The sequence below is a fragment of the Artemia sp. Qi Xiang Cuo genome, chromosome 19 (genome assembly GCF_049724085.1).
Source record: "Artemia sp. Qi Xiang Cuo chromosome 19, ASM4972408v1, whole genome shotgun sequence".
NCBI lineage: Eukaryota > Metazoa > Arthropoda > Branchiopoda > Anostraca > Artemiidae > Artemia > Artemia sp. Qi Xiang Cuo.
The window spans coordinates 26,859,605-26,874,561 of record NC_142812.1 but is presented as its reverse complement, the minus strand read 5'-3'; the positions used below and the strand labels follow the sequence as shown (position 1 = coordinate 26,874,561).

The 14,957-nt window shown below is 35.1% G+C and overlaps 1 protein-coding gene across 1 annotated transcript in view; it reads left to right on the top strand.

Annotated features, from left to right (window-relative positions):
- Positions 1-14,957, top strand: part of LOC148940675 (late secretory pathway protein AVL9 homolog) — a 90,447-nt gene that overhangs the window by 51,787 nt on the left and 23,703 nt on the right. The window contains exons 6-7 of the mRNA XM_089105037.1: positions 8,755-9,013; positions 14,686-14,820. Coding sequence (XP_088961163.1) covers positions 8,755-9,013; positions 14,686-14,820 — 394 coding nt within the window. The remainder of the gene's footprint in view (positions 1-8,754; positions 9,014-14,685; positions 14,821-14,957) is intronic.

Here is a 14,957-nt window from a genome sequence, read left to right as displayed (position 1 = left end):
CAACTGGACATATTTTATGTCTAAGGGACATATTTCTATTTGCCTGGACATAATGGCATAATAGGGCAAAAAATGGACACATTTTAGACATTTGGGACATAAAGTGGACAAATTTTACAAAATTATTACGTAAAACAAATTACTTTCATAAAAAAATGTCACTCATCACCAAATGGATGCTAAGACTTATTTCTACTTATTTTTGAAGCTCCGTATTTATTTTCCGAGGTTGCTTGCTCTTCTCTGAAGCAAACTTTCTGAAAATGCCTTCAAAACTCTTTCCCCTATATATGGTATTATTGCCCTGATTTTTTCTCGGCAAGGTCAAGATAAAGGACAAGCTGTCGCCTTTTTCATATAAACTTACTTCCGGCTTCCGAACGTCACACAAATATCTCAATGAAAATATAACAAAATGAAACCTTTCGATTGTTGATGGTCTGAAATCAAAACTAAAGCCAAGTTGTCAAACACCCGGGGTACATTCCTTCAGTTTGAAAATTTTCATCACGGGAAAGGAGCTGAGAGAAACTTAAGTAAGTAAAAATTTAATTTTAGGTGATATAGCTCAATTATATATATATATATATATATATATATATATATATATATATATATATATATATATATATATATATATATATATATATATATATATATATATATATATATATATATATATATATATATATATATATATATATATATATATATATATATATATATATATATATATATATATATATATATATATATATATATATATATATATATATATATATATATATATATATATATATATATATATATATATGTTTATTTATGTATAGGTAAATTTTTCGCAAATCATATTATTGACTTACGAATAAAGTAAACATACCACTCAATGCCTTTTTTTATGTTCTTTCCAAATATAATAAATCATTTTTGTCGGGAATGAATTTTACCCTCACCCCTATATATACTAATTCAGGGCATATATTTGCTCATTAGGGGGTGGGGGGGGGGGGTTAAGTTTAAACTTTCCTCCCATTTACATCAGAAATACAATTTACACCCCCCCCCCTTAATGTGCAAATATATACCCTGAATTAGAATAGGGGTGGGGGTAAAATTCATATCCGACAAAAATGATTCTTCTATTTGGAAAGAGCATAAAAAAAGAATCGAATGATATGTTTACTTTATTCGTATGTCAATAATATGAACTGCGAAAAAATTACCGACGGGCCTCCATGTCTGGTTTCCTTATACAGTATATAGAGGTGGGTACCGCATAATGCATAAGTACTTATATATACATATACTAGTAAATATATATAGTATACATAAATACTAAATATATTTACTTAGTTTATAATACTATAAAGTAATATATATAGTATAAGCCTAAAATTAAGGCTATTGAAGAGGAGATATGTTAATAAGACAGTTCCTATTTTTATAATATGCAAAAACTGTAGTTATCAAACTTTGAAATCGATTTCGCTATACTTACCTCCCAGCCCCTCTAATATGCAGAGGTATAGATAGACGAATTGTATTATTCCCATATGTTTCCCCGTTTCTTGCTTTCGTCAGCATTTATTTGATTTACGGTTATACTAGTTGAAAAAAGAGTGATGCATGGCAAAATGCATAGAAAATAATTAATTTTTACTATATTTTTCCACATTAAGGAGCGAAAGCATAGTGGAATCACTTTAAAATATATATATATATATATATATATATATATATATATATATATATATATATATTTATATATATATATATATATATATATATATATATATATATATATATATATATATATATATATATATATATATATATATATATATATATATATATATATATATATATATATATATATATATATATATATATATATATATATATATAATATATATATATATATATATATATATATATATATATATATATATATATATATATATATATATATATATATGTATATATATGTATATATAAGCAAATCTGAGGACGACAAACTCCTTTCTGAGCAGCTTCAGGCAGTTGATCTGGTAATATCTAGGTCCCGCGCCTTGATTCAAGCAACAAGGAAGGAAATAGCTGAACTGCGCTCTGACACTTCATTTGCATCGCTTTTGGAGAAGGCAAAAGAGTTTGCTGAAGGCCTAGAAATTGAAGCACCTGACGTGAATGGACCCGCGACTGGATCCTCCTCTGCGGGTCAGAAGGGACGACCTAGAAGAACCCAAAACATTATCAAACACCTGAAAGAATTCATGACCACTTCGACGTTAGGAAAAAACTTTGTTGAATCCGACAATAGAGCTCCAAATCTAGCGGAATAACTGAAAAGAGAATATCTGGAGACTGTAGATCGTCTGATTGCGGAATTCGATAGACGGTTTACAGATAACCTTCCATTGCTCAGTGCACTCGAAGCTCTGGCCCTCAGCTCAACTAAATTCATGGATGAAGGGCTCCTCAAGCAATTCTCTGAACTTTATTCTGAAATGGACATTGACCAGATTCTTCTTGAGACCCAAGATGGTATTGCCAAGCGGCTTTTGCTCGAGGAGGAGGCAAAGCCGAAGAACTTCATGGACGTCATCGATAATATCGAGACACTTCCAGTGGCCTATTCAGAAATTGTTAAGGGTCTTCATATTGCTGCCACACTTCCTGTCACGACATCCAGTAATGAACGCTTGTCTTTTGGGCTGGAAATCGTCGAAGAAATATCTGAGCTCAACCACAGGACACGATCGTCTTAGTCACCTGCTTTTGATCTTTGCAAAGAAGGATTTAGTTAAAAACTTGGATTTCGACCAGCTTGTTGACGACTTTGCGAAGATGAAACCACGACGGTTCCCCTTGTTGCCTTGAGTGTTCACTGATCTGTTTCAAATTTTTGTTGTATTTTTGGATTTTTTTAATATACTTGATCGAGCAAAGTTTTGCATCGTCATAGCCGGAGCGTGACTCCGACTTGGACTAAAGTATTTACTGTAAGCATCGAGCTGAAGAATTCGGTTACAGAATATACTTTAGTCAAATCGTGAGTTTTTTCAGAGGTTCGGCTTTCGTCAAGTTATAGGTTCGGAAAAGTGGAAGATTTCCAAACGGCTGTTTTTTTTAACATCACACATACCGTTTCCGCTTTCTTCAGATATCTGGCCTTTTCCGAACCTATGGCATAAGAGCGAAAGAAGGAAAGGCAAAGAAATTGAGACAATTTCCTTAATTTTTACGGTAACTCCCACGGAAGGCAGTTTTTTTTTGCGGATAAAGCTAGAGGCATTTTTTTTTTTATACAAGCCTGCTTCAGGGCCCATGTCGATTGCTTGCCCACCCTAAGATTTGGCTGAAATGGCGCCTCTGTTTCCATTCGAGGAATACTGGGCACACATGCTTTCTACCCCTGCTTTCTACCCCTGCCACATGCTTTCTACCCCTACCCTGTATATTTCCCTTTTTCCCCTCCCTACCCCCAGATTTCCCCGTTCTTTGTTAATCGATTTTTTTATATCATTTTACTTCTCAATTTCGTAATCACCAGATAGGAATACCCGAGGAAATATCTTTCAGACCGCTTTCTACCCCTACCCTGTATTCTTCTCTTTTCTCCCCTCTCTCCCCTGTTCCCCCGTTTTCCGTGTTACTCTTATTCTATACTGAATTTTAGATGTCAATTTCGTAATCAGCGTATATGAAAACCCCAGAAGACTCACTTTAAAGTATTTTCTGGATATGTTCGGCATTTTCCCCCGCATTTCCCCCTTGCCCCCTGTTTTTAAGTAGCAGAAAAATTGGAGGGCAACTAACCTAACTCCCACGCCTCTTCCCCTAAAGACACTTGATGAAAATTTTGATAGACCATTGATTCAGCATAGTTTTAATATTCAATAAGTATGCCGCTGGGGATTATATTACCCCCCCCCCCTACAGCCCCTGGGGATTGGGATTTAAGTTGTGCAATTTACCCATTGTTTACGTATAGTATTTATTATCGAGAAATATACCGATTTTTTTTTTGGGGGGGGGTGATTTTCTGTGGAGGTGGGGAGGATTCCCCACTAAGATAATTTTTTCTTTGAAGGAGGGCTTTCCCGGCATGATTTGAAAAAGAATCATAAATTAAATATAAAAATAAGTTTTTTTTACTAAAAGTAAGAAGCAACATTACAACTTCAAACGAACAAAAATTATTCCGCACATGAGGAGGCTGCCTCCTTCTCAATCCCTCTCTCGTTACGCTAAACTTTTTTAGTGCTTTAAAAATAGCTTCTTATTCCATTTCAACAGCCCAACGTGTTTCAGCAGTTGCTCTGTAACGATTTTATGGAAAAGCCAAATTTTTGCGTTAAGAGTGAGGGAGGCCTCCCTCTTATGTACGGAATAATTTCTATTCATTTTAAGTTTTAATGTTACTCCCTCCGTAATTTAAGTTGAAAAAAACGTGTGTGCTTCTATTTAATATTTTCAGGGACAAATATGCCATTTTTTCCCAGTGTTTCTTCTGAGACCGGTAGGCAAATGCCCAGTTAAAAAGCTGGTGGTGCTTATAATAAAATAGCGGTGAGACCACCCACTGGGTCGATAGTTAAAGTAAAAGCTCATATTGTTTGTCTAGGTTCATAAATGGTTTATAATTGAACCGAGTGTCGCCCTTCCCTCATAAAAATCTGATCGAGGACAGATATCAAGACTGATCTGTAGCTGTTGGCTATGTTTCCTTTAATGAACTTTGCCAACATGCCTAACAGTTAGACTGATGAATAGATGATTTCATACCCCCTCCCCTTCCACTGAGGTCTAATCAGGACTTTCCCCCATCAGGTTTGATTGCAATCAAATCACCTATTTTGGAATATATTCTGATTGCTTTCCCCTACATACTCATGCGGAACCCCATTTCCCTACATAGGTTTGATTGTATGCGAACTTTGAGAAAGGACAAAATAGAAATCATATTCACTTTCCTACAAATTTTGTTGAAATCTGACAACCCGATATGGTTGATAGCCTGATTACAAGAGTATATACCCCCCATAGTACCCAAAAAGGTAGTTTTGTTTTTATATGCAAAAACGTACAAACAGTAGTTCCTATTACCAACTGAGTATGGTTGAGATTCCGTTCTGAAAAATGTCTGGACGATAAGAGATTAGATACAATACTGTGATGACAAAAACTTTGGAACCCCTCCCTCCATACCAGAAAAAGTCAAAGTACACACTGGCCCAAAAAAGGCAAAACTAGGACGTCTACTCTTTCTTCCGACTAAGTTTGGTTGATATTTGATAACCGATTCTGGTAGATGTCCTGATTACAAGAATGTAGGGGTTATTCACCTTTCACTCTTTTTAAAAGCCAGATCGGGTTTTGATCCCCCAAAAATATACTGGACCGCTAGTTTTTCTTTTATGTCAAGTTTTGTTTCGCTAGCCCGACATCCCCTTCAGGTAAATATCGCGAAGAACAAAAATTTTGGGACCTCCTCGCTGTATGTAGGATAGATCGTGAATGAAATCCTAATGGCAACACTTGGGGGACAGTTGCTCTTTTTTACGCCAATTGTGGTTGATACTCGACAGTTTCTGCAGTTAGGTGTCCCATTGACAATAATTTAAACTCAGCTCCTTTTCCGTAAGAGGTCAGTTCTAGTACCTTTCGGGTGTAACTAGTACACTAGGCCTTACTTCCCGCCAAGTTTGGTAAAAGCATAACAACCCCTTCAAATACATGTCATGTTGAAAGAGGGATCGCATTGGTCGTGTTGTACGGGAATCTACGTATCTATAATTTTATTATCTGTCACAAGTGTTAAACTACAACACTGACGGAGCAAAAGAAAAGAAAAAATGGACACCTCATTGCGAATGCAAATGCACAAAAAGATATGAAGTATACCAGAAAAAGGCGAAACTAATTTAAAGAAAACAAAACATTCAACAGAGAAGAAGAGAACCTGTTTCTATTCATAGTCTGTGTTCGGACACCCCAAAACAACAATTAGGACTCGCTTTTACCCCCTATCATATTTGGTATTATAGATATACACAAGTAGATATACAAATGACAAGATTTTAGGAGAACCCACTCCAAAAAACCTTTCTCAGCAGAATCTCTATTTATAACTGGCCTCGTTGGGCCTTGATAATATTGCTTTTCATATTTCAACCAAAAATTACTTTCATTTTTCCATTTTTATCAGTATAACTTCTAGAAGATAGCTAAATTGATTTATGTCTTCGTCCTGTTTTGCTATGATTATCTTTGAAATTTATACGAGTGGTTCCTGCCAAATCCATTAACTCCGTAAAAGAAATCGTGGAAATATATGAAAAAGAAGAAATTTTTTTTTATCAGGAACCGACCCTATCTCTGTAATGTAGATGATCATTATCTAGCGACTATAGTGTGGATTTTTCTTCTTTTCTTTGTCTCTTTATTAGCTGATGTGTTGAGCTTTGGGGATAATAGCAGAAAGTTTTAGTTAATCAATTTGCCTTGTGTCAAAAATGGTCAAAATTTTTCGGTCAATTTTGATTATTATTATTTGTCTGTAGAGAATTTATATCTATAATCATTAAAATCGCCTACCCCAATGGGATATTATACAAACTTGAATCTTTTTTCTGTATTCTGTCAATTTTAGCTTCCTCTTATGAAGTCAAGTACATGATGAAATATTTTTAACTGACTCGTACCAGTTGCACATATTCTACTAAACAAACTTCATTAGATGATATCTTACATGCTCTACACCTTTTTCTACTACTATCTCTAAAATCTCATCAGAAGCACATAAGACCAACACAGTGCAAAGCTCTATCAGTGTCTTGGCTATCTTAAGGGCTGAACTCCGCGAGAAAGAAGGTCTTACGACAGATTGAACGCAGTTCTCTGATTATTTAGGTTTTGCTTTATTCTCTACGCGTATTTTTTCCCCTATTTATCCACACTTACTTTGTACTAGGTTTTAAATGTTTTGTTTTTTCTTCGTCTTTTTCAGTAATCTTTGAAAAAAAAAAAAAATTGATCCGTTTATACTTGGTTCTCTGATGTGACGCTAGCAAGTATAACAGACTAACCTTAGATTTATGTCTTTTCTATGAATTTCGATTCACAGGTAATATACTTATTGACTTTTTATTTGTTTGCTAAATATGCTATTTTTTTTAGCTAATATGTTTAAAATTTAATAGGTTTCACGAGGAATGGTTTTTCTACTAAGAGGTGAAGTAGACTGCCTCCTTAACAATCCTAAACTGCTAAATCCTTAACAGTGAAACTAAAATAAAGTCATGTATTTTGCACTAAACACGGCAGTAGCCAATTACGTAGATGTGAGAGTACCATTACACCTAATATGGCCTACGGATAGGGAAAAACTCCGCGGTTGTTTCAACCAGTCCCTATAATACATCCCTAGTTTCTTAAGTGGCTGATAATTCAGTATGTTCCATGAGGAAGAGCATCCTCACTAAAAACTGAGGTAGACTACATTCTTAATATTCCTAAACTGCTGACGTCTGATAAATTAAGCTAAGATTAAGGCGTGCCTTTTGCACTAAACACGGCAGTAATTCAAAGATGCAAGAACATCATTTCGTATAACTTTGAAACACACCCGTCGAATAGCTAAAAAGGGGAATAAAGTTTCGCAGTTCATTTAGCCCAACCTTGTCGTATATTGTTTTCTAACTGATCTGGCGCTTGCATTCACTCAATTGCAAAAAGGAATATGTTGCCTGCAATGGACAGGAAGAATCTACTGACGAGGTATATTTTTTTGCCCTTCTCGTTGACAGTCAACATGCCTAAAGAATTCAATTAGATTTAAAGTTCTTAGTGTTAAATTCGTTTTGTAATTTTCCTAACGTGGTGGGATTTTGTTTGCTATCAAGTAGTTTCGTTGGTGAAAGTAATACTAGTATAAAAGATGGTGGAACAACATTATTTCTAAAGCTTTATTAGTCTTTGCGACTATAACTAGTCTAACAAAAAAAGAAAAAAAGCCAAGTTCAATAGTTTTGGTATTAAAGGGCCAAGATTGCAACCCTGCACAACAGGCAAAAGAACTTTGAATCGAAAAACATGTTCACTTATCAGTCGGTACATACTTTTATAATGATTTTGTGGCAGACCGTCGATCATTTACATTTCAGTGGGAGTAATTATGAGCGATAATTAGCTAGACTAAAATTATTTCCCATTCTTGAAGTTTCTATTCTCTATCATGGTTTTGGCGTGTTAATCTTATGAAGTCTCACTGTTTTAATGTTTGAAAGTAAAGCCACAATTTTGCTTTTATTTGGTTGCTGAAGTTCAGCTTTTACCGTCTACTGAGTTGCGTCTCTGAAATTGGCTTCTTTTTTTAATTAGAAAATATTGAAAATTTTGCATTTGAAAAAGGAAAAAAATAGACTTCCCCAATTTGTTTACCAAGCTGAGAAGATTCACTAAGAAAACATATCAGTAATATCATAATTATAGTTCTTTAACTGGATAGAATAGTGAGTTCAATGCGACAAGTATTCTGTCTTTCTGGTGTAAGTTGAAGCTGTAGACTTGTCCCAAAATTGTATGTATTAGGTGGAACATAAACACTAAACGTATTTATTGCACTGATAAGGCTGAAAAAAGACAGCCTTGGGAATTTTGGTTGGAAAAGAAGAGAAGAACAAAGAGTATGCAGATATTGCTGACAATTTTTCAGCTATATTATGGTTATTTGTTTTATACCACTTTTAGTTCTGTAAGCGGGAGCAGTTCGGAGATAATGGGCAGCCAGAATAGCATTGTCTCTGCAACTTTAACTAAATGCCTATCTGATTCGGAGAGTTCGAACAAGGCTACGTCGAGGATCTCATTGTTTGAGACGAAACTTGGGTCAGCAATGTGGGGAAGGGACTTGGGGAAAGAAGCTGAAACAAGTGTTAATAGTCCATCTCCATCCCCTTCACATTTAACAGATGAAGAATGTGGATTCCCGCTGAGAATATTTGGAGAAGTAAGCAATTACATTTTGATCTTTAAAACAACTTTTTTTTTTGGCTTTTGACTTTTTTTTAGGAATCCTAAAAGATCTTTCCTGCAAGGTAGCCTATATATTGCCAATAGATTTTATGCTCTATCTAAATGTAAAAGATTAAAAATTTAAAGAGTGTAAAGGGTTACATCTACTATATAAACGTTCCCTTCATTGTTAAAACTGAAAAAATCATCTTATTTTATGTTTAACTTAAGTTGTTTAATTGGTGGGCTTAAAGTAAAGCGTTCGGGCCAGATCCGCAACTCTAACTGTATAAGTATATTTTTATTGCACCTCATTTGACTCTGTGATCGTTCGTAAATTATTTCTGTCTTAATATATCGGATCTATTTCTAGACTAAAAATGTTCTAAACCGGATGGCAATAAGTATATATTTCACACTTGTCTGCTGATTTCCGCTACCGTTAGTATTTAAAAATTTCTGGTCTTGTTGCTTATAAACGTGAGCCATACAAGGTACACGGTATAACATATAAGGTAATACAATGTATGACATTCAACAATAACATTAAACTGTTCCCATAAATCAGTTAACTTGCAGATTTAGCTCTCCACACTATCGCCTTTATTGCAGTTCTCCTACCATTCATACATTTCCTCATTCGACGCTGCCATTACTGTTAGTGTTTCTAGAAGCTACTTCTAGGGAAGCCCCTTAGGGTCTGCTCTATCTTCTCCTGAATATCGCTAATTAAGGAAAAAATAGAATCACTTAATAACAGATGTAATATTAAATAAAAGTTAAAGGGAGCCCAGTCAGTTGAATAAGACAGATTGTCTAAAACAGAAATATTTTTGATTGTTAGAAACAGTACCACTGATAACGTCATTTGAGCGGGTGCAATTGGTGTTGTATTGTCCTTAGTTGGCTACAGTTAAGATTTTGCTATATTAGTTTGTATTATTAAAGATAATGGTAATAATAAATTATGCTTTCAACAAACATTCATCACTTCAGGGCTATGTCATTTTCTCCGTACCTTAGTATAGTACCGTTGAGTAACGGTTTGATCACTAAGATCCTAGTTGTCCCTATAATTTCACTAATGTTGAAGAATATAAGCAACAATGATTCAAATTTGACTTTTGAAAGGTGTGATGTTTTTTGGTCTTGGAGAATCCTGGACACCTCTATTTTCTGGTATTTTCTTTCAGGATTGTTCGTAAAATTCATTCTACTTGTGTTTTTAATATAAGTAACGACCGATCCCAATAAATTTTGCTTATTTCTGATGCGTTCTAATGTATCCACGCATGCATCTTTATGGCAGATTTTCTGGTCACCCGACTGAATTTCTTGGAACGGAAATACGGGAAGAAACTCTCTCTTTCCTCTTGCTCTACCTCTCCTCCCCCCTCTTTTTCCCCCTTTTCTCTCTGTTTCTCTCTCTACCTTTATATCTGTCCAGCTAACTTTGATTTTCTTTTCTTTTTCTCTGGAACTCTTCTACTCTACCTCTAAAGCTTTGAAAACTGTTTGAAATTGGACGACAGCTGGATTTTGTAAGTATTATAACATGTTAGGTGACTCAGGAGAATCAAGCTACTTTACTAATAAATATGCTTTTACATCTCCTAAACATTTGATGCTATATATGCTACAATTTGCTTATCAAATGATATTTTCGTTTTTTTGTTTCCAGATGAATAGGTTCATCTTAGAACTTAATTTGTTCCATTTGTCACTGGAAAACGCTATCTAAAATCTTAGAAGTCTTAATATACCAATTTCTTTGAACTTAGTCTACTAAAGATATTGAATGCTTGCTCATCCAAAAAAGACATTATAATCCTCATCTCTAAAACTTCCTGCTAACTCTTCCAGATTTCATTTTTCCAGTTCCGAAAATTCGCTTAGGAAAATCTTCTAATTCCTAATTTATCTATGGCTTACATCCAAATTTTTTCTCCCGGAAAATTTTAATAAATTCAGTAAAAATATAACGAATCCTTTTTGTGTCTAAATTTATCCAATGAGAGTTTTGTCATGGAAGCTAACAGTAAATCTGATCCGATCGCTTCCTCTAGCTGGTTTACATCGATGTGTCAGAAGTGGTGACAACGGCCATTTGGTTTTGTCGGATTGGTCAGTAATAAGAAACGGTCCCTGACAAAGATGTGTACATGGGGATTGCACAAGGAAGTAGCACCAATTTTCTGACTCACGAGAATGTAAATGCCAGGAAATTCCGTGGAGGACAATTGAAAAATTTTGACATTGAATATTGTTAAGACGGTTTTTTTCGCCGTCTAATTGTTAACTAACAATGTTTGTCTGCAATTTTCTGTCAGCTCCTCGGAGCAAAAGTGGAAATCGATTATTGAAAAAAAATTGTCGAAAAATATATGGATTAGTTCAAAAGATACGAGCTCGAAAAAAACAATAATTCTACTAGGCTGGATTGGCTCCCCAAATATTTTTTGTAAATCAGCAAAATAATTTCTAAGCTTTAAGGAGTATTACAAGTCACAAATACTCTATCTATATTCGTAGTGTATAAAATAGTCATGGTGCTTTGCTCTATTATCTCCTTTTGAATGTTGCTCTTTAAATTCCACAGAACAATTGAATTTGGCAGAAAAATTGTGTAGCAATGTTAGCCATCTATTTTTTGTTGACTCACGGATATGTAATTGTAAGTAAAAATTTTCGGCTAACAATTTGTTAGGACGGTATAAAAAATGCTTACGTTACGTTGTTGTACCTAGCACAAGCAGGTCATGGAATGCCTTAAAGGGTTCGAAAATGAGAGAAAGCAGAGGAACTTCCAAAGTAAGGTCTTTTCTTTCTTGTAATGAAAAGTAACACTTTCCTTTGAGACAGGGATACTTTTTAAAGATATACCGTAGCGTCAAAACAAGGGATCTTAGGCTATTTCCCTAACTTCTTATTGATTTACATGTCGGTTGAATTGGCAATAGTGGAAATCTGTTTGAAATGCTTGTCTGCTGGTGCGAGAAATGCATAAATGAGCTGATGGACCGGGAAGGTCATCAAGAACGTTTTAGCAAAGCAAAATTTATCACAAGATTTTGGGAAGAAAAATCCGTTGCTTTTGAAGGTAGTATTTATTATTTTTGAAGATAGAATGCTGTAGCGTCCAAAAAGTTTATTTGGTTTTTATTGGTAGCGTTCAAAAAGTTTATTGGTAATATTTTTTCGCTTCTGAAAGCACTTTTTGCTAGTAACGTCATGCGTTGCATTCTAATGGAGTGACAACCTTTTTTTTAACTTGTATTTGATATTTCCTCAAATCCTTCTCCGAAAAAGGCTATAACGAACGTCTTAATTGCTGTTGCCACGCTTTTATAATTATCACCTTCATCTATAAGAATAGGAGTAATACGCTTGTCAGTCGGGAAGAGCATAAAGATCATTCTAACAAGTAAAATTTATCAGAAGATATAGAAATAGCTGCCACTGTATTCAGCTTTGCGCGTGTTTTACGAAGCATAATGCGTGACACTATTTGTTAGGATTGTGATCTTTTGCTGATAAAATACTACATTGCATTATACTTGAGTGGTAACCTCGTTCTTTGTTTTGATTTAATTTGAAGTAAAGAAATTGTAGCTATAGAAGAACCATTTACTTAAGTTTTCTCACTAGAGCTGTGCCTGCTGATTTTCCTTTTAAAGCAATCACCAGACGAGTTTTTAGGGATAGCATCCTTCATAAACCATTCCCAATGAAGGGGCTACGTCTTACAAAGCTGTTTTCAAGTACTCAGTGCGTGGTGTTTTCTCTTGAGGGTAATCCGGCTGTATGTGGTTGGTGCATGTCTGCCGTATTGACTTGGTAAAGGGTGGTACAAGTAGAGATAATTCGCCGGAGGGAGGGTAGTGGGTATACCCGTAGAAAACCATTTATGCCATATCAAATATCTCAGTGAGTGGCTATAAAGTTACCTGATAAGTGCTACAACTCGGCTTTCAGGCTCGATTTTGGACCCTCTTGGGGGGGGGGGGGGGTTAGAAGTATTTTTGGAGGCTCTGACAAAAGCCGGTATTCCATATTTGACAATTGGCCTAATGCATAACTTACACTGAGGGATAATTGAGCTGGATAGTATCAGGTTCTAAGAACGAAAATTTGTTCCCATCTTTCTTGCACATGAGGATTGAACCGAGAGGTATGATATGGGCCTCAAAGGAGGTCTGTGAAAAAAGGAATGACCAAGAGATGAAGTTTGTCAACTTTCTTGATATGTTTGCCCCTGGAAATAAAGTCGGGATGTTGACCGATTGATAACTTTCATCGGTTGGTTAGGGTGATGAGTAGCTCTTTAGTCTTGGATTCATTGAAATTGACTTTCGAGGCATCAGACCACTTTTCTGTCTCCAGGAGATTAAATTCAAAGATAGGGAAGCTTGCATAAGGTTTTCCCGTTTATGAAGAACTGCATCGACCAGGTATCGTCAGTGAAATGATATAGATGGTTAATAAGATTATCCCCTACGTCATTAGTGTTGTAATACTGCGTCATTAGTTTGGGTCCAAGGATACTACCCTGAGGAACTCTAGCCTTTGTTAGATATTCACTGGAAGTAAACCCATTGAAAACTTTATGGGGAGTGCGATTCCTTAAAAATCTCCCAAGAACCTTAAGCAGACCACCAAAAATTCGTAGCGCTTGGGGTCCAAAAAGTGTTATGTAACATTTTTGTCAACTAATTTTCATAGAGTATAATCCTAAAATCGGCTCGCTCTATGAAACGGTTAGATTCACTTTCTCTTATCTTATTTGGGTTTTAAGTTACTGCGAAGATGTTTTTTTATATCACGTATTATCTCCCTTTTTTCGCTCGTAGAAATAGCTAAATAGCGGAAATATTCCTAGAAAAAGTACTTTCGCCGTTTCTTTCATTTAAAAAAAAAAAACTTTTTGTACAAACAGCTGCTTGTGAGTAGCGGTCAAAACCAGAAAGTTATTTCTACGCCATTGTTAAAAAGTCATGCCTTACAACACTAAAACACCCTGAGTTACTAGAGCTGTAGTATTGACCTTGTTTATGGGTCTGTCATAGGCTGTGATAGGTTCCATTGAAAGCTGTTGGATATATAAGAATTAAGGCATAATGGAAACGAGAAAGCGCAAGCTTTAGTGATCTCGAGCTTTTCTTCTATGCCAGCCAAAGAGGCAAAAAGTTTTGAAACTAGTTCTGCGAAAATTTAGACCTCCAAACCCAACCTGTGGGTATAGCTTCAATGAAAAGTATCATTAATATCAACGTTAATCATTTAAGAAAATATAATCTTGAACAAATATGGAATGATTTCATTGTCCAAGACTGAGTTTTCGACACAGCCTTGAGTGATAGACAGAGATATCATTGAGTGATATAATGGGGCCAAATTATAAATAATTCCCATGTTTTTACGTAAAATAGATCATATAACATATCTTTGAACAAAAATAAATATCTGTCATCTCAGACATGAATTAATTACCGGAACACAAGGTGGAGAGATGAGGACACCCTCCCAACATTGACTTGAAGAATCAAATATTTTGAAGGTAGTCTTTAATGGTGAGCCCAGCTAAAATGGAGTAACTCTTATAGAGGAAGCTGAATGTCTCTACTGATAGGTTTATTATTTGTTTTCCATTAAAGGTTTCTATTCCAGGGATACCTTTTTCATCCATTTGTCTCTCTCTCAAATATGGAAGTCTTAACCGAAAGAGGAGTTTATGGATTCGTGGCAGGAACATCTAATGCTTTACTCATTGAGAAGAAAGAACTGTTTGATGTTCAAATAGAGGTAAAAAGCTTTTTACTGACGACTGTTTGACGGTTTAAATCAAGGAATTGATTTAATCAGTGAAGATGCTACGTCTGTTTTGAGGTTGTATTGCAAAAAGTGCTGAGCCTTAAAACAAACTGAACCTGACGAAACTG